Here is a 20,986-nt window from a genome sequence, read left to right on the forward strand (position 1 = left end):
GAAAACAAACACTTTGAGCGCTGAAGATGATCTCAATAAAGATCGAAACGTTGGCACGATAAAGAAAATGTTTTTCTGAAACCTACATCACACCAGACCGCATCTCACTATTTCTGAATAATCATCGACTAACGGTCACTATTCACCACACATTATTTTTTGACTGAAACGTAAAACAAACAATATCTCTGATGAGAGGTGGCGGGTCGGTTCTCCTGTTGGCTGGGAGGACCCCAGAGCAAAACGCTCCAGATCCACATAGGATGAGGACTTTTCCATAGATGTACATTGTTTATCGCTTCTCGGCCTTTTGGCTAAGATCAAAGTGTAGTGTAGGTGTACATTGTTAGGGATGGTTAGGGACGGTTTTTATCGGCCGACGAACTTTCTTTTTCCCGATCCGACGGCGTTTCCTCTCGGCAGCACAATTCTTGAAAAATCATGAATGATCATATGAACTCCCCATCGAGTTCCATGCTTTAACAGCAACACAACGTTTCTACCCTTTTATAAATTCGACAAGAGCCAAGAAGCATTTCATATCAGCACGTAAAATTTGCTGTTTGATTTGCAAAATTTTAGAGGATTCTGGGGTTTGTCACGATAAACACGTAATTCAGCATTTGCCATGAATACGAAAAGATTTTTTTTTACTGGTTTAGGAACTGCTTTTTATTTTATGTTTATGAGGTAAAACAGAACATGCTTTTTCCAACTATTGTTCATTGACACCTTCTGCTTTTTATGGTCATTTGTACAATTTTTAAATGTAATGACCGGTGGATTTGTTCCACTTTTACATAAATTCGACTCTATTTATCATACCTTAATTTTCTCACTTTCAGTTAGAATTTCATCCCCCTGTAAATCCTCCGCCCCCTTTCATCACATGTTATGTATAAACAACTTGAAACGTCTTGATTACATTTATTTTGACAATTCTTCACTCGTTTAAATTTTTTCTTCACTTCTATGTTTATTCAGTTTGACTTATTTTAGTTTAACACCGTCAAAAATATTTTTAAAAAACACATAATTTGTTTCTCAGGTCTCAGCAAGGTTATTGTATCACATTTATGCCAAACAAGGTCTTCCTCAATTTTTATTTATTTTTATTAACAATTATTCATTGACACTTGCAGTTTCTGAGGGTCGTTTGTATATTTGAAGACAAACCAAACAACCATGATGATGTGTAATCACTTTTGTGCTTAACAGGGGCATGTAAATATTTTTGTGCTTTTATACATTCAAAAGGTGTACATTGTTAATAGCTGCTCGGCCTTTTGGATCAAAGTGTAGGTGTATATCGTCAATGGATTTTACCCACATCCTCGAAAATGGGCTTCGTACGGTCAACTAATGCAGGATTTAAGTGGGGTGCTTCCGGGGCCTCACGGGGGTTCAATAAAAGCATTAGTTATAGTTGTGGGGAAGACGTTATTTCTATTATTTCTAAACAATGTTTAACTAAATTGCTGCAGCTATTAAAGAAATTGAGATATGTTGACACATTTTTTATTTATAAGCATTTATCAGCATGAAACAATGATTCTTCAAATCTTATGAAATAAAAGGTTAGAATTATATGTGGTGATTAGTGACCGTTAGTCCATAATTATTCAGAAATCGTGAGATGCGGTCTGGTGTGATGTAGGTTTCAGAAAAACATTTTCTTTATCGTGCCAACGTTGTGCCATTCTTGCGTATCGTGTCGTCTGCGTGGGCACTCTCAAGAATGGCACACTTACGCAGAAATAAACACTTTGAGCCCTGAAGATGATCTCAAATGAAGATCGAAACGTTGGCACGATAAAGAAAATGTTTTTCTGAAACCTACATCACACCAGACCGTATCTCACTATTTCTGAATAGTTAGAATTATATATTAAATACGGAAAAAATCATTCTGATATGTTAAAATAGTTGAATCTGTGGACCAGATGATCGATTTCGATCATGCAACGGTGGGCCATCCGGTACGCCACACTTTTACCACCGCAATAATTACTTCGTGACTATTTATGTTGACATGCTCAGATTCAATAAAGAATAAATACAAAGAAGAGAGAATGGGGGAAATCAATTAATTGACTACTTTGTAAGGGAAATAAATTAATCGTGTCGAGATTATATGAGGATATTTAAAATAGCTTTGTTGTCGATCTTGTCACTTGGGCTGTATTTTTTAATGGTTATTTAATTATCGTATCATTAATGAAGAAATTTTTTTAGTATTTACCTAACAATGTAATTCAGTTTTAAAAGTAAATTTCTTCATTCTGAAGATTTGGAATATTAAATATATTCTTCTATAAATACATTAAATATATTCTATACAAATGGCAAAAAAGGAAGTAAAATTCGAAAGGTGGGGTTGAGATGGGAAGTTGGTGTCCGAGTGGATCGAAGTCACGATAGCTCAAGTGGTAGAGCAGCGGCGTATTTACCCGAAGGTCGTGAGTTCGAATCCCGCTCATGACACTGACTTTTCTATCTCAACCAATACCTTACATAAAGCTGAATTAATTGAATGAAGTTATCTGTTAAATCGGACTACGAAATCTGATGGATTTATTAAATATATTTTTAAAAAATAAGAAGAATTTATATATATATTCAGTTACGTACAAGAAGAAAAACAATGATTATCTGCTGTCTTGTATTTAAATAATGATATGTAATTATAAACTTCAATTAGCCTTGATGGAATTTCTTTTAGTATAGCTTGAAGGTCTTTTTATAAACAGCCATAAGACCACATTTGTCCCATTCACAAAGAAAATAACACCCAAATCCTTTGGCCTTATACGAGTTGTTCCTTTAGAAAAAGAGGTGAAATATCTCTGACTAAAAGCTAACTTGTAATCAGTATCATAATTCTTTGGATTGTTCGTAAAAAATGATAATAAACATCAAGACAAAACTGCACACATAGCCAAAGTCGCCTTGAGGAATTGAAAACGGTTGCGAAGAAAAAACCTTCGTTTACGACCACAAACAGTATTAACCGTGTTTTACTTATTGAGAAACTTAAAAATTTAAGATTCTCTGCTTTACGTACTGTAATCCCTTGCCTTACTTCGAGTCGAAGATTATTGGGCTCGTGCTATCGATCTCATCCTTGAAAACAAAATCCGAACTTTTTGATCGAAAATCAATAAAAATAAATCAATCAAAAAGCAAACATCCTTAATGAAAAATTCAATTGGTCAACTCACTCCATAAAATGCTCAAAAAAGCTAATTCTATTTTACATCAATTAAAAATCAGTAAAATCTCTGCCCAACAAACCTCCGTAAAAATCATGTATTAACTTTGTTTTTCCTCATTTTGATTACTGTTTCCTTGAATTTAATGACGCTCTAGTTGAGTTTAATTAAGCCTCAGCTTTCTGTGTCCGATTTATTTATGCTTTAAAGAAAAAAGAACGTATTACGCCCTAGGACAAAACTGGTTTAACCTAAGCGTCAATATCTATTAGATTGTATCATGTTTAATCTTATCAAAACTACTTTAAAAATAAGGCCTGCGGACCAATGCAGTCATTTGAACTACGCTCACTCCTGCCCTGGATAAGAAATTAAACAACCAGTTCTATATATGTTCATTCAGGGAGAAGAGAGGAAAAATGATGAAAGGATATGCTGCTATACGCTTCCTCCAGCTATGAAGTTGAACTTTGAAAGATGTAGACATGCCCATGGAAGTTATGACTACACGGTATACCAAATTATGGTACCATAAAGAGCCACATGGAGGATGGACTACCAGTCAACAATTGTACTATTTGGCAAGGAGGCCCAAACAGTACAAGATTTATTTATTTAGGGGAGTTATATATTATATTACTCCTGTACTTTTTTTAAACCAAAACTACCATAAGCAAGGCAAGAAATAAGGGACTCGCACCGAGGAACCCACCTCCGACCGTCCCCGCCCAACAGGGTAGGAAAGGAGGCCAGTTTTTTGTCTTAGGTTGAGTGTTGAAATCGCAAATACTCTTGGCAATACAAAACCAAGAAATTGAGCATTGACCAAGGAAGGCTAGGCATAAGAAGGCAACAAGATCTATCGATCTATCCCCATAGTCAAACTGAGCACTGGCATCAAGGGCAGTATGAGACGCTAGGAGCAGAGGACAAATTTTCTACAAACTTGGTTCCAGAACACATACAGTCGAAGTTTAATAAAGAGGGTGCCAAAGATGTTTCTTGATAGCCATACCTTGTCGAACAGTACAGCAGGACTTAAAAGGCCGTCAAGAAAATCCTGCCTAAACCTATTGGACTTTTACAACGTATTGGATTATTACAAACTGTATATTGCCGACTCGATAGGCATAAGAAAATATGGGTAGTAACAGAAGATAGCCTACATAAGCTCTGCTAAGAAGAAAAAGAAGCCACAGTACATATTACATAATATTATGAATGTCCCAACCAGGACTCTTGCAGCAGTCGAATGGACGCAGTGAAAAAATTTTTTCTCACCTCAGCAACAGATGTAAACCCTGTGCCAAAGTTACAAACAATTAATGATTTAAGCTATGGTAGGTTGTTTTAACTAAACGCTTAAATAATAAATCAGTATTGTGGTTTTATTGTTGGTCACGCAATAACTTGGGGTCTTTAAAAGTCTTCGACTGTTGACGGTTCCATTGAGCACAGCATCCTTTTGTTTTTGCAACTCCGTTCCATATCGTTCGGGAGATCACATCGGTCGGAATCTGCAAAATATTTCCTTGTGAATGATTTGTTTTAAAGCAATTAAAAAGTCGAAACGTCGGTAGGTTGTACCCATTTTCCCTCTTGTACGAAGCCAAGTCCGAGCTCCTCGAGTTGTCTGAACCTCTCTTCCTTTTGGTTCTCTTTATTTTGCCATTTCTCGTCTGCTCTCTTCTGGTTCGACGTTAACGAGGGCAACGAGGACGAGAGGGTGTTTTCTGACGTCGATTCTATGAAGGAACGCTTTGAACCCGACCATACAACTTCTGTGCTGTTCAATTCTTCGTTCGAATATGTAGAGGACGTGACGGAAGTTTCACTAAAATAAAACCCTCGTTTTAATAGATTTGAGTATTATAATTACCGGTTTTTACCTAGAACAGTTGATTTGTTTGGCCGCAAGCAAACACGGTGACTTCGATCTGGCTCTTTTAGTCAAATCTTCCAAGCTTTTGATTTGAGCTTTAACGTCCACGTTTATCGTCTCCTCTTCCTTATCCTTCCAATTTGGTAGGTCGGGTAGGATGTCCTGTTCGAACAAAGACTGGATGCGATCGTTCAGTTTCGAATCGGCTTTTCCTGACTTCGACAACCGAGCTTTCACATGGTTCGCACTTGGGGCCGGCGATGGCTCCAGACTTTTGCTTAATTCAACAGGCCTGTAAGGACTCGCGTTGCAGTCGGCTTTAAAAGAACGTGGCAAGGAAATTGGCGACGGTGGAGGCGGAGAAGGCGACGGCAGCACACGTTTACTCACTTTACTTGGACAATCGACGACATGGACTTTCTCCTCGCGAGGCTCTTTTGTTATCGACCTGGACTTACAAAGCTTTTTATCCTTTTTAACTCCCGTGCCATCGTTTTTCCCGTTATCGCGTTTCTTCTTTAGAAATGAATTTTTATTTTCGTTTTTGTTTTTTGACGGTGATTGCATACGGATTTTTTCTCCCTTCCCGGTCGTTCTGCATTTTAATTTGAACTCTCCTTCTGTCTTCCAAGGGCGGTCGTTCTTCTTATATCTTTTTACTGCAACAAAATTACATTTAAGTTTCTTAATTGTTGAGGCAAATTGCAAATTAAAAATGCATCGCGCCAGCCGGATTTAAATTGCCTTCTTTATTTCTAAATAAAGGCCAATCTAGGTGTGAAGATAAGAGGTTTGCATCATGTTCGTCGCTAATTATGTTCAAACAATCAGCGGGTTAGAACATTATGGTAATGCAGAATGAAAATAATATGCTAATTATGCATATGCTAATTCAATGTAAACTTAAAATGTTAATACAAAAGATAAGATGCGAGATAGCTAGATCGTTTTCATTTCTATCATCACAGCATTGATTTTGGGCTTACGCAAATCCAGCCCTGGAAATGTTAAAAAAGCCGAAACGCGTCCAACCAAAAAAGCAATGACAGTCATACAAAAATGATAGAAAACAACCAAACTACAGTTTTAACGAGCGAATCTCACATTACATATATATTTTTAATTTGGTCATTTCCATCCAAAGCAGATCGTCTACCCTAGATATTTTGGCATTTGATGGGTTTACGATGGGTCTTTGAGTCTTCAGATAATGGAGGACTAATCTTTTCGCAGTTTTTAATTATTCTCGTTTGTTTTGGCTATCTTCAATTGACGTATTACACTCCAAAACGGCGACGATTGGCTGACCTGAATGATATGAAACGTTCTAACTACTGATTCATAGCCTACTATCAAGAAGACGACTGGTTTATTCTATTAAAAGCATCCCGTTTATCATTTCACGTAAAAAGAACACGTCCGAAAGAAAGAGCACAAAGACCACTCAAGACGGTGAAATGCCGGAACGCATCAGCAGGAAAAATTAACGAGGCTAGTTGAACGAGGATGATGGAAGACCAAACTATAATAATTTATGCTTAATTTTAAAAAAATTAACAGAATAATTTTGAAGAAATAAAATAATAGTTATATTTCTAAAAAGACATCAGTGTAATAAAATCGTATTGCAAGTTGCCAACGTACCGACCAGGTTCATAGTACAAAGGGCCTGCAGATTGCCAAAGCATGTCCTTCAATACTTAATTATTTAACCAATAAAAAAACTATTTTATGAAATATAATCATAATTTTTGCGAGGCAATGGTTGAACTAAGTTTAAAAAATATTTTCAAAATTATGTGCAGTTAAGAACATAATATCAGATACTTGATGTTTTTATATATCATGGATTAATTATCGACCATGGTTTTAAATTATATTTAATTAATGTATTTATAACCGTCATTACTTTTTAATTAATAATACATATTCACCTCTTTCTCCGTCCGGGTTCCTACTGGCTGCCGTCCCCATTGTCCAACGATTTCTAGAAAACAATGACGAAAATAAGTCGCAGATATTTTCCATTAGTCGACTTTGGTAATTTAACGCAACGAAAGCAATTTGGAACAAAAAGCAACATAGTCCAATTGTATCAAAATATCATTACACTTTGAAAGGCAGTTTAATGGTGTCGAAACTTAGTTCGATAATACTACTACATAGTTCGACTGTTTCGCAAAATTGTTCACTGGTTGAAAAAGATGGTGCTACTTACAAACCACTGGTTGAAAAAGATGGCTTTACTAACAAACAGGTTTATGTAGAGGTCCGGATTTCAGCATAATAATCTCATCGTAAGACTGAAAATCTACGTTTTATTCTGACGATGAGCTTATGAGCATCCATATTAATTGATCTCCTTATGAGATTCCTCCTGGGGTCTACGTGGTTATAAACCTATCTATTTTAATTTCATCTATTTCTATTAATTGTTGTTCATTAGTTTTGCAAAATAATTCAATAAGTTATTCTTTTTATGTAAGGTCCTGGCGAGATGAAACAGTTAGTGTCATGAGCGGGATTCGAACCCACGACCTCGGCTACTCTAACCACTTGAGCTATCGTTACATCGATCCCCTGCCATTTTTAAATGACGTGTAATCAGGATTAGATTCTCGCGACTTATGAAGTGGCCACGTCGAGCTGTTAGTGAAGTGATTACTTCTTTACTTATTTATGTTTTAGCGGGATTCGAGAGGGTCAAGTCACGATAGCTCAAGTGGTTAGAGCAGCGGCGTATTTAGCCGAAGATCGATCAAGATTATTTGAAATAATTAATATGGTCAATTATGATCACTAAACATTCATGGATTAATATAATTCAATAGTTTTCGAACATAATTCGATGAACGATTTGGAACATAATCGATAACTATGTTTATCGAATTGATAAACATAGTTCGACAGTTTTGAAATTTAGTTCGATGTTATCGCAACATAATTCGATAGTTCTGGAGCATAGTTCGGTAGTATTAAAACACCATTCCATCTTGCCGACACATCCTCAAAGTTCGGTAGTTTCGCCGCACAGTTCCATAATATTAAAATATCGTTCCCTCTCATTAAAACATCCTTCGTTCTTATCCCAACATAATTGAAACATTGTTCGATAGTTTTACAGCATTGTTCGATAGTTTCGCAACATAATTCGATAATTTTGGAACATAGTTCGATAGTATTAAAACATCATTGTCGACACATCCTTCATTATTTTCATTATTAGAAGTATCGACCAATTTTTCACTTACGAACACTCTGGATCAAGGTATGAAGAAGAAGAAAGCAAATTTAGTGGCTAAGGCCAAGTTTTCGACCTGCTTTAAGGCCTATATTAATTTCACATTATGAAAAACATATTTGTATAATTGGTTTAATAATCAATATAACTATATAGAATACAATCTCTTTTTTTTTACATTTTTACAACCCTTTTTACAGGCGATCCCAAATTTCGTTAAAGACTGATTTAGTCCCAACATTGCCAACGACTGTAACGGTATTGCAACTTGATCCCGGAGGTCCTCCTCTCGTTATCAAAGACCTCTTTTTAAAATTAATAAGACCTTCGTAAAATGAACTTAAAAGCCCATAGTATCTGTTTGATTGTTACAACATACACACACGCGCGCGCGCGCACACACACACACACACACACACACACACATACAATCTANTATATATATAATGGTTTTCATAATGTGAAATTATTATAGGCTCTGATGATGACCTTAAAATAGGTCGAAAGCTTGACATTAGCAATTAAATTTGCTTTCTTCTCCTTCAATACCATAACTAGATCCAGAGCGTATTTAATCCTTCATTACTATCGATACTTAGTTAATTTGAGTAGTAAATAGTTTAATTTGAAAGTATATATTAAAAATTTGTAAAATAAATACATGAACTAGTTTCTTCGTTATCGTAAAGTCGACAATTGATCTTACAGACTGAACGTTTTTTCTGTAGACTACTTTCATTTTAACTGACATCGCAAAGGAATTATTCTATGGGTATATTAAAGTTTGTTGTTTGTTTTTTGAGTAAAGAAATCTGGTACGTTGGTCATTTTCATTTTTGCAGTCCTAGGTTCAGAAGTTCTAAGTTGTCAGTGTGTATGTTTAAAACAATTATTCAGAAATCATGAAATGCGGTCTGGTGTGATGCAGGTTTCAGAAAAACATTTTCTTTATCGTGCCAACGTTTCGATCTTTACTGTGATCATCTTCAGGGCCTGGGGTTTACAAACATTGTTTAAATTTAACAAATACATGTAGGATGTGGAAAAAAGTGAATTTATACAATGCGAAATATCACTTTTTCCAAATACACTCCAACCTACATCACACCAGACCGCATCTCACGATTTCTGAGCAATCTTCGACTAACGGCCACTAATCACCACACGTTTAAAACAATGTTGAGGTAGTTCTTTATAATTATTTTCTTGGAAGAGAGAAATACTTAGAGCATCAACTCTGCTCATCGTATAATCCTTTAAAATAGCAAAAATAACCTTTTATCAGAGAGATAACTAAACTTTTAAGGGACTATTCAAGCGGCAATTTAATATTTTATTTCATTTTCTTTAATCGCATGTTAATTATATACACAACATTTATGAGAAAAGATTATAGATCAAATTATATTTATCAATTCCTTCTTTGCAGAAAATATTGGGAATCAGAATTTCTCTTTCTGCCTGGAATGATGCTGAGTTTGTCAAATGGGGAGAAACGCCATCACCTAAGGCAAAGGTTACAAAACAGAAGCATTCGAAGTACCGAAGGTGGGGCAGATGGAATACACAAAAGTCACGTTTTCGTTTCAAACGATTCAAATCATTGAGGGCATTAACGTTCGAAGTCGTCTGGCTGTGAGTCAAACGGTCCACAAACGTGTAATATGGACAAACAATTGACTTTTAGCCTCCCGGCCCATCCGGCGACCGCACAAGACGATTTTAGAGATGAAAACTGTGACCGTCATCCGTCTATGATTCCTAGCTAGAGAAGTGGTTTCCATCGACGGTCAGTCCGTGACCGTTGAATCCGTTTTGGGGGCAACAGCCGAAGCGTGGATTTCCAGGGGCAATCTTTCTCTCACGAACGGTGTCTTTGCAATTTGACCTGAATTGCATTAAGAACAACTCGTTTCATATATCAACAATTATTTAAATAAAACGTTTCGCAGGACAGGGTAGAGAATTTTTCTGTATATATACCGACAATTTTGGGATGTGAGAGGTGATGGACCTGTACCTTGGTGATTACCCGGGATAGTTTATTAACGCTGATATTGTCTGTCAGATCGATACGCAGTTATAAGTTGTCCGTCCTTTTTAAGGCATCCAGGACTGAAGGGGTTCGTGATGGTTTTGTGTTAGTTGTGCTTCCTAATTGCACTTATTAAAAGGACACGTTTGGTGAAATAACACACTGGGCATCCCTACGGCCTTTTTAAATAAATAAGTTGATCATATTCCAATGCTACAATGCGCCAGAAAAATAAAAAGACATACATTCCTCTGACATTCAGGAAGCACTAAGGGCCCTAGTCTCATGCGAGGCGAAGGCAAAGATAGTTTGGAACTGCATGGAGGCCCTGATGGAAACCAGCGACATTAATGACTGACCCTGGCATGAGTCCTTGGGCTCTCGTGGCATAGAGGCCACGAAAAGGTAGACATGACCCTCTTATTGGCTCAACATGGACTCTATGGGTCTTGAAACCTACTGTAGTTTAGCATCCTTCCACAAAAGAGGATAGATCTTAAAATAGACCCTTAATGAGTCTAAACCTGGTTGAGCAATACCACAGGTATACGGCACGCTAAGAGATTCATAGAAGGACCATCCGCAAAATGTAAAAAAGAATTACTGGAAGGCAAGCCCAACCGAACCAGGATTCTGGTTGGACTACTGACAGGACATTGCCACTTAAGAAAGCACATGCACCGGATAGGAGTATGGACTGAAGAAACACTGTGCAGATACTGTCAGGAAGAAGAGGACACCGCAGAACTCATTCTATGTTTCTGTGAAGGTCTATGTAGGTGCAGGTTTTTGCAACTAGGACAAGAAAAACCGCAAGCACGATCCTACACTAAAGGAGCCGCTGGCAAAGCTTTGGAGGTTGGTTAACAACCTTAAGCTGGCAGAGAGTTATAAATCAGGGAGCACAATAGATCTGTTCAGGTCGAGGTGCAATAGGCCTTGTGGCCGCCTCTTTTATCCCTGACCCTATCCCTATTCCAATGCTGGAGAAGTGAGTAACAGCTTTACTTTATTTCTGTAATAAGGCACCGCCATTTTGGACAGAGAAAAACTTTTTTTTAATTAGCGAAGTGCATGGGAATGGCTTAAATTTTGAATGGAAAGAATACATTCCATGATATTGAGTTAATTTGATCGTAACAGATTTATATTATAACTAAGACGTAAATGCTATACAATTTGAGAAATGGCGAAGATATCACTTATGAGCCTAGTTTCTTATTAAGGATTTTGTTTTATTAAAAAATTTCTTAACCAGTTACGATGATACGCGTCAGTGTTGGCATGACCAATTTCATCTTTCTGTGCCACACGTAAAATATGTAGGTACCAGCTGTTTCAGCTTGTTCGCACGTTGTTGTAAGATCGCGGGAATAATCGGTTATAGTACGTGGCAACACGTTGTCTCTGTCAGTCTGTTTGTTTATTTTCGTTCTGTTGGATAAAGTTGTGACTTTATCATTTGAGGTCAATATTTTTTAACTTAAACAACCAAACATAGATATCGATCTATCAGGTAGCAGTAGTATGAAATAATCTAAAAGATGACAGGACGTTATCAATAAAACCGGACAAAATGCAGCTCATTAATGAACAAAAAACAAAATTGAATTTTAAAAAAACACCCCGATTAATTTCTGTTCGGCCAAAAAAAGAAATAAATTTCTTATAGGATTAAACGTGTTTTTAATTTTAATTGGGAGTCGTAAAGCGTTAATTGACTCAAATCTTTCCACCTCGGTTCGTTCATGGTGGCAAATTGCCGAGACGAAAGGACTACTGACCAGTCTTAATAAAAGAGAGCACTTGGTTGGAAATTAGACAGGAAAATAATCTAGCAGTGAGTCCTTCCTAGGAATATTTGACTAATAAAATAATTCATCACCATCAGGGGTTTTTCATTTGTTTTATGAACTCGGCTTTTATTACGGTTAAATAATTGACAAGCATAATCAAATCGATCTTTCAGTGTCTTCGAGCAAAGAATATGAAGTTGCTTTAATCCAACATCTATCAGCACTTCAATAATCTATTCATCAGGAAATAGATTATTACTTTAACGTATTTTCTTTCTTTAGTGCTAATCTTAAATCGACATTTATTTTGTAAATTGTAATTCTGTGCTTATTTAAAAAGACCTTATCTAAATAAAAGCGTCTAAAGCTAAAAGAAATGTGCAACTAGGCTTAAGCGTCTTCCCTGCTTGACGGTGCGCATACCTACGCCGAATAGGATGACTGATCGTTGAACTGCTTAAAGTGTTAATGAACACGACATCTGACACGGTTATTAATTACGCCTTAATGAAACAATTAACAAAAAATAAACTTGGCACAAATTGCATCTAATAATGCCTAGCTCTATTCTCGTCAGTTTTGATTTTGATCTTAATCTTACTCTTAAGGGGAAATTGAACCCGAACCCAAGCGGCGTTATGATAAGACAGTTAAATTAAGTAGACAATTTTTCTGCCAATTACACAAGCGCACGCATAAACCAACACACGCACAAATAATGAACGAACATCCACGTATGCAAAGTGGCCACAAAACCGACAAAAAATAAACCAATAACAAAAACATACGTAACAAAGAATATTCACCTATTATATATTCATCTATATCTATCTATCTATATCTATCTATCTATATCTATCTATCTATATCTATCTATTTATATCTATCTATATCTATCTATCTATATATATCTATCTACATCTATCTATCTATATCTATCTATCTATATCTATCTATCTATCTATATCTATCTATCTATATCAATCTATCTATATTTATCTATCTTATCTATCTATCCATCTCTAACTATCTAGCTGTATCTCTCTCTCTCTNTCTATCTATCTATCTATCTATCTATCTATCTATCTATCTATCTATCTATCTATCTCTATCTATCTATCTCTATCTATCTATCTATCTCTATCTATCTATATATCTATCTATATATCTATTTCTATCTATCTATATCTATCTATCGATATTTATCTATCTATCTATATCTATCTTTATCTATCTATCTATCTATATCAATCTATCTATATATCTATTTCTCTCTATCTATATCTATCTATCGATATTTATCTATCTATATCAATCTATCTATATCTATCTCTACCTATCTATCTGTATCTCTCTCTCTCTTTCTCTATCTCTCTCTCTCTCTCTCTCTCTCTCTCTCTCTATCTATCTATCTATCTATCTATCTATCTATGTCTATCTACATATCTACCTTTATCTATTTCACTATCTATCTTATCTACCTATCTCTATCTATCTATCTCTCGCTCGTGCTTTCTTTCTCTCACTCATACGCACTCTCTACATCTGTTAAATTATTCTCTTGGTTGTGTTTTTTATTATGTACCTAGGAGGATGTAGGCTTGGTGAACTTTAGCAAACATCTCTCTCCCTCATCTCTCATTATTTCACATACTCAGAGAGAGTTGTTTGACTGAAGTAGTGGGTTATTGAAATTTCCCGGTTGCAATTAAGAAGGGATCTGAACAATTTTCCACGGTGCCGTTCCATTTTTGTAACTATGTAAGGTATATAGGCTAGGTAAGTCGTCCAACTACACCCTGAACCTCCGCCTTTGCCACGCACCGCCACATAACACTACGTGCCTATTTATACATATTGTTGTACGTGCAGAAACGGTCTGATTTTAGTACGGACATCGCATGACGTATACACGGCAAAAACCAAATTTCAACCTGCCTGCCTGCAACTGAAACGCACACGTGTTCTCGGTTTGAACATGTGATGTTTAAAAAACTTCTTCGTTCCTTCTTTTTATTTGAAAATCTATGTCTGCTCGAATTATTACAATACGCGTGTAGTTTTATTTTAAATGTTTAAAGTTTTAATAACAATATAACGTCGCCAAGTGAAACCAAAACAGATGTTCTATGGAATCGACGAAATGAAGCCCACCGTTCGAATTAACCGTAAAACATCAATAAAAAAACTATTAGCGTTATTTGACAAGCGTACTTACCTAAACTAAAACTCATTCGTGTATGTAAAATTTAAATAAGGGTACGTTCACTCATAACTATCACTCTTATTAACTGACTAGGAGAAACATCCTTAATTTGTTTATGGAAACAGCTGCTTTATTGAGAAAAAGACCTACATAAAATAACTGTAAAATAAACTTTGCGTCCATCGCTCAAGTTGCCTCGACGATACTGTTAGGTTCTATTGTATTTAACACGTTATTTCAAGATGAAAATAAATTTCCCTTTTTGTGTGATTATGTTTTTTTAATTCCACTCGCTACGAAAAGACTGGTTCTCATAGTATCTTGGATATTTTTCTGTTATTTATAATTTTTATTTATAGTAAGGAAATAAAATTTTGTATAATGTTTTAATTATATAATTGTCAAGCATTGAGTACCAAAGAGGATCAACTGCAGTGGGTTTATCTTCTTTCTAGATGAACTGTTCTATCAACAAAAAATTAAGAAATAAGAAAATACTTTTCATTATATCTAATAGTCATAAAGATAAATAATTATAAAATTATCATAATAAAACGTCGAGTATTGAGAATGGCCGAACGGCAATGTAATGCGATTGGAGAGTTCTTTTTTCTGAAGATTTCCACGAGATCGTGCCGGGCTATGTAGGTATTAGTGTTGTTTGTCACTCCAGATGTATGTATGGTGTACTGCGCCCTTTAGGAGATACTGTATCCCCCGTACTGTGATTATAGTACACAGGTGAGACCTAGTTCATCAAGGGACTTGATTAGTAGGACCTGACTAGTGGTTGAATTTTTTCTACGGTTACGTTGTACATCCGAAAATACTCCCTGCTGCGCCTCATTTTGTTGGTAAATGTGTTGATGTTTCCTCGGCTTCTTTACAGAATCTGCGCTTGCAGATATATTATTATACCAATCTTCTTCGCATTTAGTCTGCAGTGTCCTGTTAAGAATCCTGTTAGGATTCGAAGTTCCTGCTTCCTTTAATTCATTGTGTGACTTCTTTCCTTCCGAAACTTTATAGAAGGTTCTTGGATTGTCCATCGTTTCATTTTCATTTTGTCGTTGTGTCTAAGGTACTCATTGATAAGGTGAATCTCTGTGCCCTATGAAGGTCTCAGGACCTATCGGCAGTATCGCAGCCCATTTCCTTGCAAGGGCGTCCATTTCCTTTACTCCCACATGTCTTGGGACCTAGCAGTGACTTTATTTAGCATACCTAGTTTAGTTTACTTTTGCAAGTAGGTACACACACCTAAACTGCTCAAAAATGCCTCATTTTTAATAACGGATTTACTTAAGAATAGTAAACATGAAGATTACACATTTTGTAAACAAATACCTTTTCTCCAATTTGAATCCAGTTGTATGCTCTTTAACCATGGAAAGACATCATCTTGAACAAGAAGTTCGCAATTGTCATAATGAGTCATCGAGGTCACCGGCAAGTGCGTTTCTCAGAGACCTGAGTTTTAACCCGCTTCCGAGAGACGAAGTACCAGTAGTAGGCCTGGTAGTGGATTTGAGCACACTACGACGCTAAGGGAGGACAGAAATATTGCTGCAAGACGGAACCCTTTCCATAGTGCTGCAAGATCCTAAATGAAGTACAAGATGTTTTGGTAAGGCCTTTATCAACACAAACGATTCGTAAGTTGGCCTTAGACCGTATGCCCCTTTGAGACAGCCCCCACCAGCAACCTAAGAAAATATGGTGTAGCAAGGTAATCGCGTTTCTGTCTGTATAGTGATAGCAGGCGCGAAGAGTCTACTGAGAACAGGGGATGCCCAGTTCGTGCTCCCTTAGTGCAGTTTGGAGAAACGGGTGTATTGGTCTGGGCTGGGATTTACACTGGAGGACGAGCTGGACTCCACACTGTTGAAGGTAACCACATCCCTTTCCGTTATATCGAAGAAATTCTCGAGGAATCCATCCCTCAATACAGGGATCTCATTGGCAGGGATTTTCTATTTCTGGATGACAATACCAGACCTCATAGAGACAGAGTAGTTCATTGTTTAGAAAACTTGGAAATTTCCCATTTACCCCTTCCCCCATTGACTCCAGACCTCAATCCCATTGAGCACATGTGGGATGCGTTGTAGAGAAGGCTTTTCGATCATTATCCACGCCAGTTGATCTGCAACAACTGAGTGCAGCGTTGCAACATCTATGGAGTGAAATTTCTTATGAAATTAGTGACAACCTTATTAACAATATGCCTAAGAGATGCCCAGAGGTTTTAGATAATAGAGGACTATTATTCAGAAATCGTGAGATGCGGTCTGGTGTGATGTAGGTTTCAGAAAAACATTTTCTTTATCACTCTCAACACGACACGCAAGAATGGCACAATTACACAGAAGACAAACACTTTGAGCCCTGAAGATGATCTCAATAAAGGTCGAAACGTTGGCACGATAAAGAAAATGTTTTTCTGAAACCTACGTCACACCAGACCGCATCTCACGATTTCTGAATAATTATCGATTAACGGTCACTAATCACCACACATAGTAGAGGACGTTATACACGGTATTAATTGTTTATTTGTTTTAATTAAAATTCATTGTATCCAATAAACAAAAATATGAAATTAAAACCTTTTATTTTCTTATTTTGCAAAATCCCTTAATTAAATTTTCTTTCAGTAAACAAGAATAATTTCTAATACATTTTAATGCAATTTATAATAAAAATAAAAGTGCTAAGGAAATAAATACTACAAAATTGGCAGTATCCCTTTTCATTTTTGAGCAGTTTACAATGGTGTAGATATTAGTGTTGTTTGTCAGTGTATTTGGAGGATTAAGTCGGGGTCTTTTTGATCTTCTGTTCTTTTCCTGTTTAATTTCCACTCGAACATTGATTAGATTATCGTAGTAAAAAAAGATCGAACATTTAATTTTAATATCTTTTAATCTTATATAATAATCTTAATATCATAATGTTTCAATCATTTAAGGATAATCTGGCACGATTGATGAGAATTCTTTCTGATAAATTTTAAAATTGAACAGTTCAACGAGTACCAAAAGGGGTTATTTAACGACAGTTTTCGTAATTTTTTATAATAAATCTAAATATGTTGTCATAAATTACCATAGAAGGTTCATATGGATGTTGTTAAATGTTCATATTCTTTAATGGTAGTTAAAATAAATTAATGTGTCACTACTTTTATTAAATTAGTTATAGAAAACGTTTGAATCTGTGATTTTTAAGGAGTTAACAATTAGACCTGCTCTAATTGCTCCGTGAGGCACTGGCCAACTGGAGCCAAAGCCCTCTTCTTATCTTGTCGCTTTTGTACACCAAGAGCTGCAGGATGAACGGTACCTCGGTCAGTTATCCTTGTGAGCAATAATTAAACTGCCCTCAATTTGGAATTTTACAAAGGGTTTGTTTTTCTTCACGAATTTGTTCAAACTGTTACAATCACGACCTTAATTTCCCCGAGGTAAATTGTTAAGCTTGGCTCTAGTAACATTTCGTCTTTCAGTGTTTATTTCTTAAAAATTTCCTCAAATCGGTTTTAGCTATTTGCGATACACAGTTCCATTTACTATTTACTTACCGGAGACATAATTTTGACTTGGTCCAATTTTAACTATATGTGTCGCCTAAACGCACATGTCTGGAGACTAACGAAAAGACGTCCTCCGAACTTGACCAACGCGATCCAGGTCTCTCAGTCTAAAAAAGCAATAAAAAATATGCTATCATGTAAATGTCATTATAGGTAAGCCATATTGGCAGAGAAAGTCTTATGTATCAAGAGCGCAGTTGATAGGTGGACCTCGGAGGATCTCAATCATAGAAGAGGGATCATCACACCTAATTAAGAATAGTCCATGCAAGGATAGCCCACAGGCACCTATTTTTGGGTCAAAACCTGTATCTGGCATGTAGAAAAAGGTGGCACCATGTACCACTTAATTGGAGAATGCCACCTGGTATGAGAATTATGCTTGAGAACGGCAGCGAGTAGTCAGGCCCCTGTTCCGACTTTTGGAGAAAAAAGGGCCATTTCATTTTATATATTTCTTGGTAGATATCTCGTGTTTTTATGTATTAAGATTGAATGCATTTATGAGCAATAAAACTTGGAAAAAACAAATGTCACCAAACATAAATACCACCACATAAATCATGATCATCTTTGTCTGTCTAATCTCTNGTGCGTTCTCCACTTCGCGTACATCGAGGACAAGTTGGAAGGTTGTTGCCTATTAAAAGCCTATTATGGGTTAGCCTGATATGACCTATTCGCAATCTAGTGAGAATCACAAGTTCTTTTCTCTCAAGTTCCTCAGTTGGCCACTTATGTACAACTGGCTTAATTTCTTTCATACTATCTCTACAGACATTCCATCTTGCCGCATTATTATTATTATTATTATTATTATTATTATTATTATTATTATTATTATTATAAAATTTAACATAAAAAACACCATTTTGGTTCACAATGAGGCGTTGAAGAGGAGCATTAACGAGGAACATGTTTTTCCATGTATGACTGTGTTAACTTCACATGTTAACTCGCATGACATCGCTGAAAATGTAAATTATGGATTGTTTAAAACATCCTTCATCATACATGACGTCAATGTTAATTATTTTATTGAAAACGTAATAAACCTAACGGCGGATAATTTACTTGTTTGTAATTTTGTGATTTTTTTTTTCCATTAAAAAATGATTGTTTACATTTCACCTTAATTACTTTGAACTCTATTTGCTTAGTCATTTAAAAGTACAGAATAATCTAAAATTATTGACCGTTGTTCACAATAAAATTCTATAAATAATCACATGTCGCAATATGGGATATTGAGGTCGTTTTGAATTGTAGGATTGGATTCATGGAAAGTAGAATGATGAATTTTGATCGATTTCGAATTTTAAGCCTTGGAAAAGGTGGAGGCTGAATCCAAAATATAAATGTATTATGTCCAATGGGTCTTAGAACGGTGATAAATGAGTCGTTTTGCAAATTCAGTTTTGATCATTTGTCCGGAATTGTTTTAAAAAGACTGAAACGTCTGATCTTGTCTTTTGATTCGCGCGTGTAGGTTCCATGTAAGTCGGATAGCCCAAGGTGCCAGTGAATCCATAAAAAAATCTACAAAACCTGGGAAAACGAGACGACCTGGTGATATATAGCGAATATTTTTTAGATAAAATAAAAACCAGATAAACTAGCCGAGGATGATTTGCAAGGTCGTATGTATAGGGTCTGAACCTATACTTGAGAAGACAAAAACAAACACAGAATCATCCATCTCAGAATGGATCCAAAAAAGACAAAACGAGAAGTGAACAAACTATAATTTGCCAGACACAGCAAGCTTATGACAAAAGAACCCTCACCAAAACTGACAAACTCATTGCTACACTTAGAGAGGGCTTAACTCAGAGGAGTAATAAACTATATACCGGTCACTGGCATCTGAGAAAACATGTACATAACAACATAACATGAGTATTTTCAATGATGACCTCATTTGTAGGTGAGGTAATGAAGAGGCTGAAACATACACCCATATTCGAATGCGAAGCAATCGCTTGATGGAAGCATAACCTGGGATACAAAAAAGGAATGGTAGTAACTACAGCCAATGGTCTAATACTTCATAAGAGAAGGATGAAATCGATTATACTGAAGTAAGGAATTATGAAAAGTACAATTATCATAACATGAAACCCCTATCTACTAGACTCCAAGATCAACAACCCAAGGCAGTGGACTACATCTGGTGACAGAGGGATACTATTGTACTATCTAGCTGTATCTCTCTCTCTCTCTCTCTCTCTCTCTCTCTCTCTCTCTCTCTCTCTCTCTCTCTCTCCCTCCCTCTCTCTCTACTTATTTATCTCTATCTACCTATCTCTCTATATGATTCTCTTTCTCACACACACTCTTTATTTATATATCTTTCTATCGTTTTGTCTTTTTTTTTCTAAAGTTCACTAATTTCGTGGACCGCTTGAACAATTAATATATTACAACTAATTAAGGTTTTTAGTCGAGATAAAAAAGTCAATGGCACGAGCGGGATTCGAACCCACGATTTTCGGCTAGATACGCCGCTGCTCTACCACTTGAGCTATCGTGACCTCGATCCACTCGGACACTAACTTCCCATCTCAACCTCAACTTTTGAATTTCCCCTCCTTTTTGCCATTTTTCAAATGTCGTGTAATCGGATTGGATTCTCGACGACAAATGAAATGGCCACGGAGAGGTTTTAGTGAAGTATACTTCATTTTATTTCATTAATTTCTTTTTAATAAACCTTACCATGTTTATTCTTTAAATTCACTAATTTCGTGGTCCGCTTGACCAATTAATATATTATAATTAATTAAGGTTTTTAGTTGAGATAAAAAAGTCAATGGCACGAGCGGGATTTTTTTTCTAAAGTTAATTCTAAGACGCCCGTTGAACAGGGAATCCTTTTTTCAAAAAGATAGTTCCTACTCACAGTAAGTTGTTTCGCAAGGATCCGGATTTCGAGCCCTTTAGATCATCATCAGGTTGAAGGACTTTTCATGTCCGAAAATTCATGTCGAGAGACGTGGTTGTGGAAGTCCTTCAACCT

The 20,986-nt window shown here is 36.1% G+C and overlaps 1 protein-coding gene across 1 annotated transcript; it reads right to left on the reverse strand.

The window, feature by feature from the left end:
- Positions 1-4,574: 4,574 nt before the first annotated feature.
- LOC106669899 lies at positions 4,575-14,511 on the reverse strand. The gene is made up of 5 exons (XM_014399749.1): positions 14,385-14,511; positions 7,029-7,081; positions 5,102-5,753; positions 4,800-5,046; positions 4,575-4,729 (listed from the first exon to the last, which is right to left on the reverse strand). Exons 2-5 carry the CDS (start codon positions 7,066-7,068, stop codon positions 4,601-4,603), a joined length of 1,068 nt encoding a protein of 355 aa, XP_014255235.1. The 5' UTR covers positions 7,069-7,081; positions 14,385-14,511; the 3' UTR covers positions 4,575-4,600.
- Between the last annotated feature and the right edge of the window lie 6,475 nt (positions 14,512-20,986).

Source organism: Cimex lectularius, unplaced genomic scaffold (assembly GCF_000648675.2).
Source record: "Cimex lectularius strain Harlan isolate CLEC.00 unplaced genomic scaffold, Clec_2.1 scaffold76, whole genome shotgun sequence".
Classification (NCBI taxonomy): Eukaryota; Metazoa; Arthropoda; class Insecta; order Hemiptera; family Cimicidae; genus Cimex; species Cimex lectularius.

Excerpts from the sequence above, each read along its gene's own strand:
- LOC106669899 (XM_014399749.1), bottom strand. The coding sequence starts at position 7,068 with ATGGGGACGGCAGCCAGTAGGAACCCGGACGGAGAAAGAG. Across the intron at positions 5,047-5,101 it reads AAACAAATCAACTGTTCTAG|TGAAACTTCCGTCACGTCCT; the intron begins GTAAAAACCGGT and ends GTTTTATTTTAG. Across the intron at positions 4,730-4,799 it reads TCGTACAAGAGGGAAAATGG|ATTCCGACCGATGTGATCTC; the intron begins GTACAACCTACC and ends AATATTTTGCAG.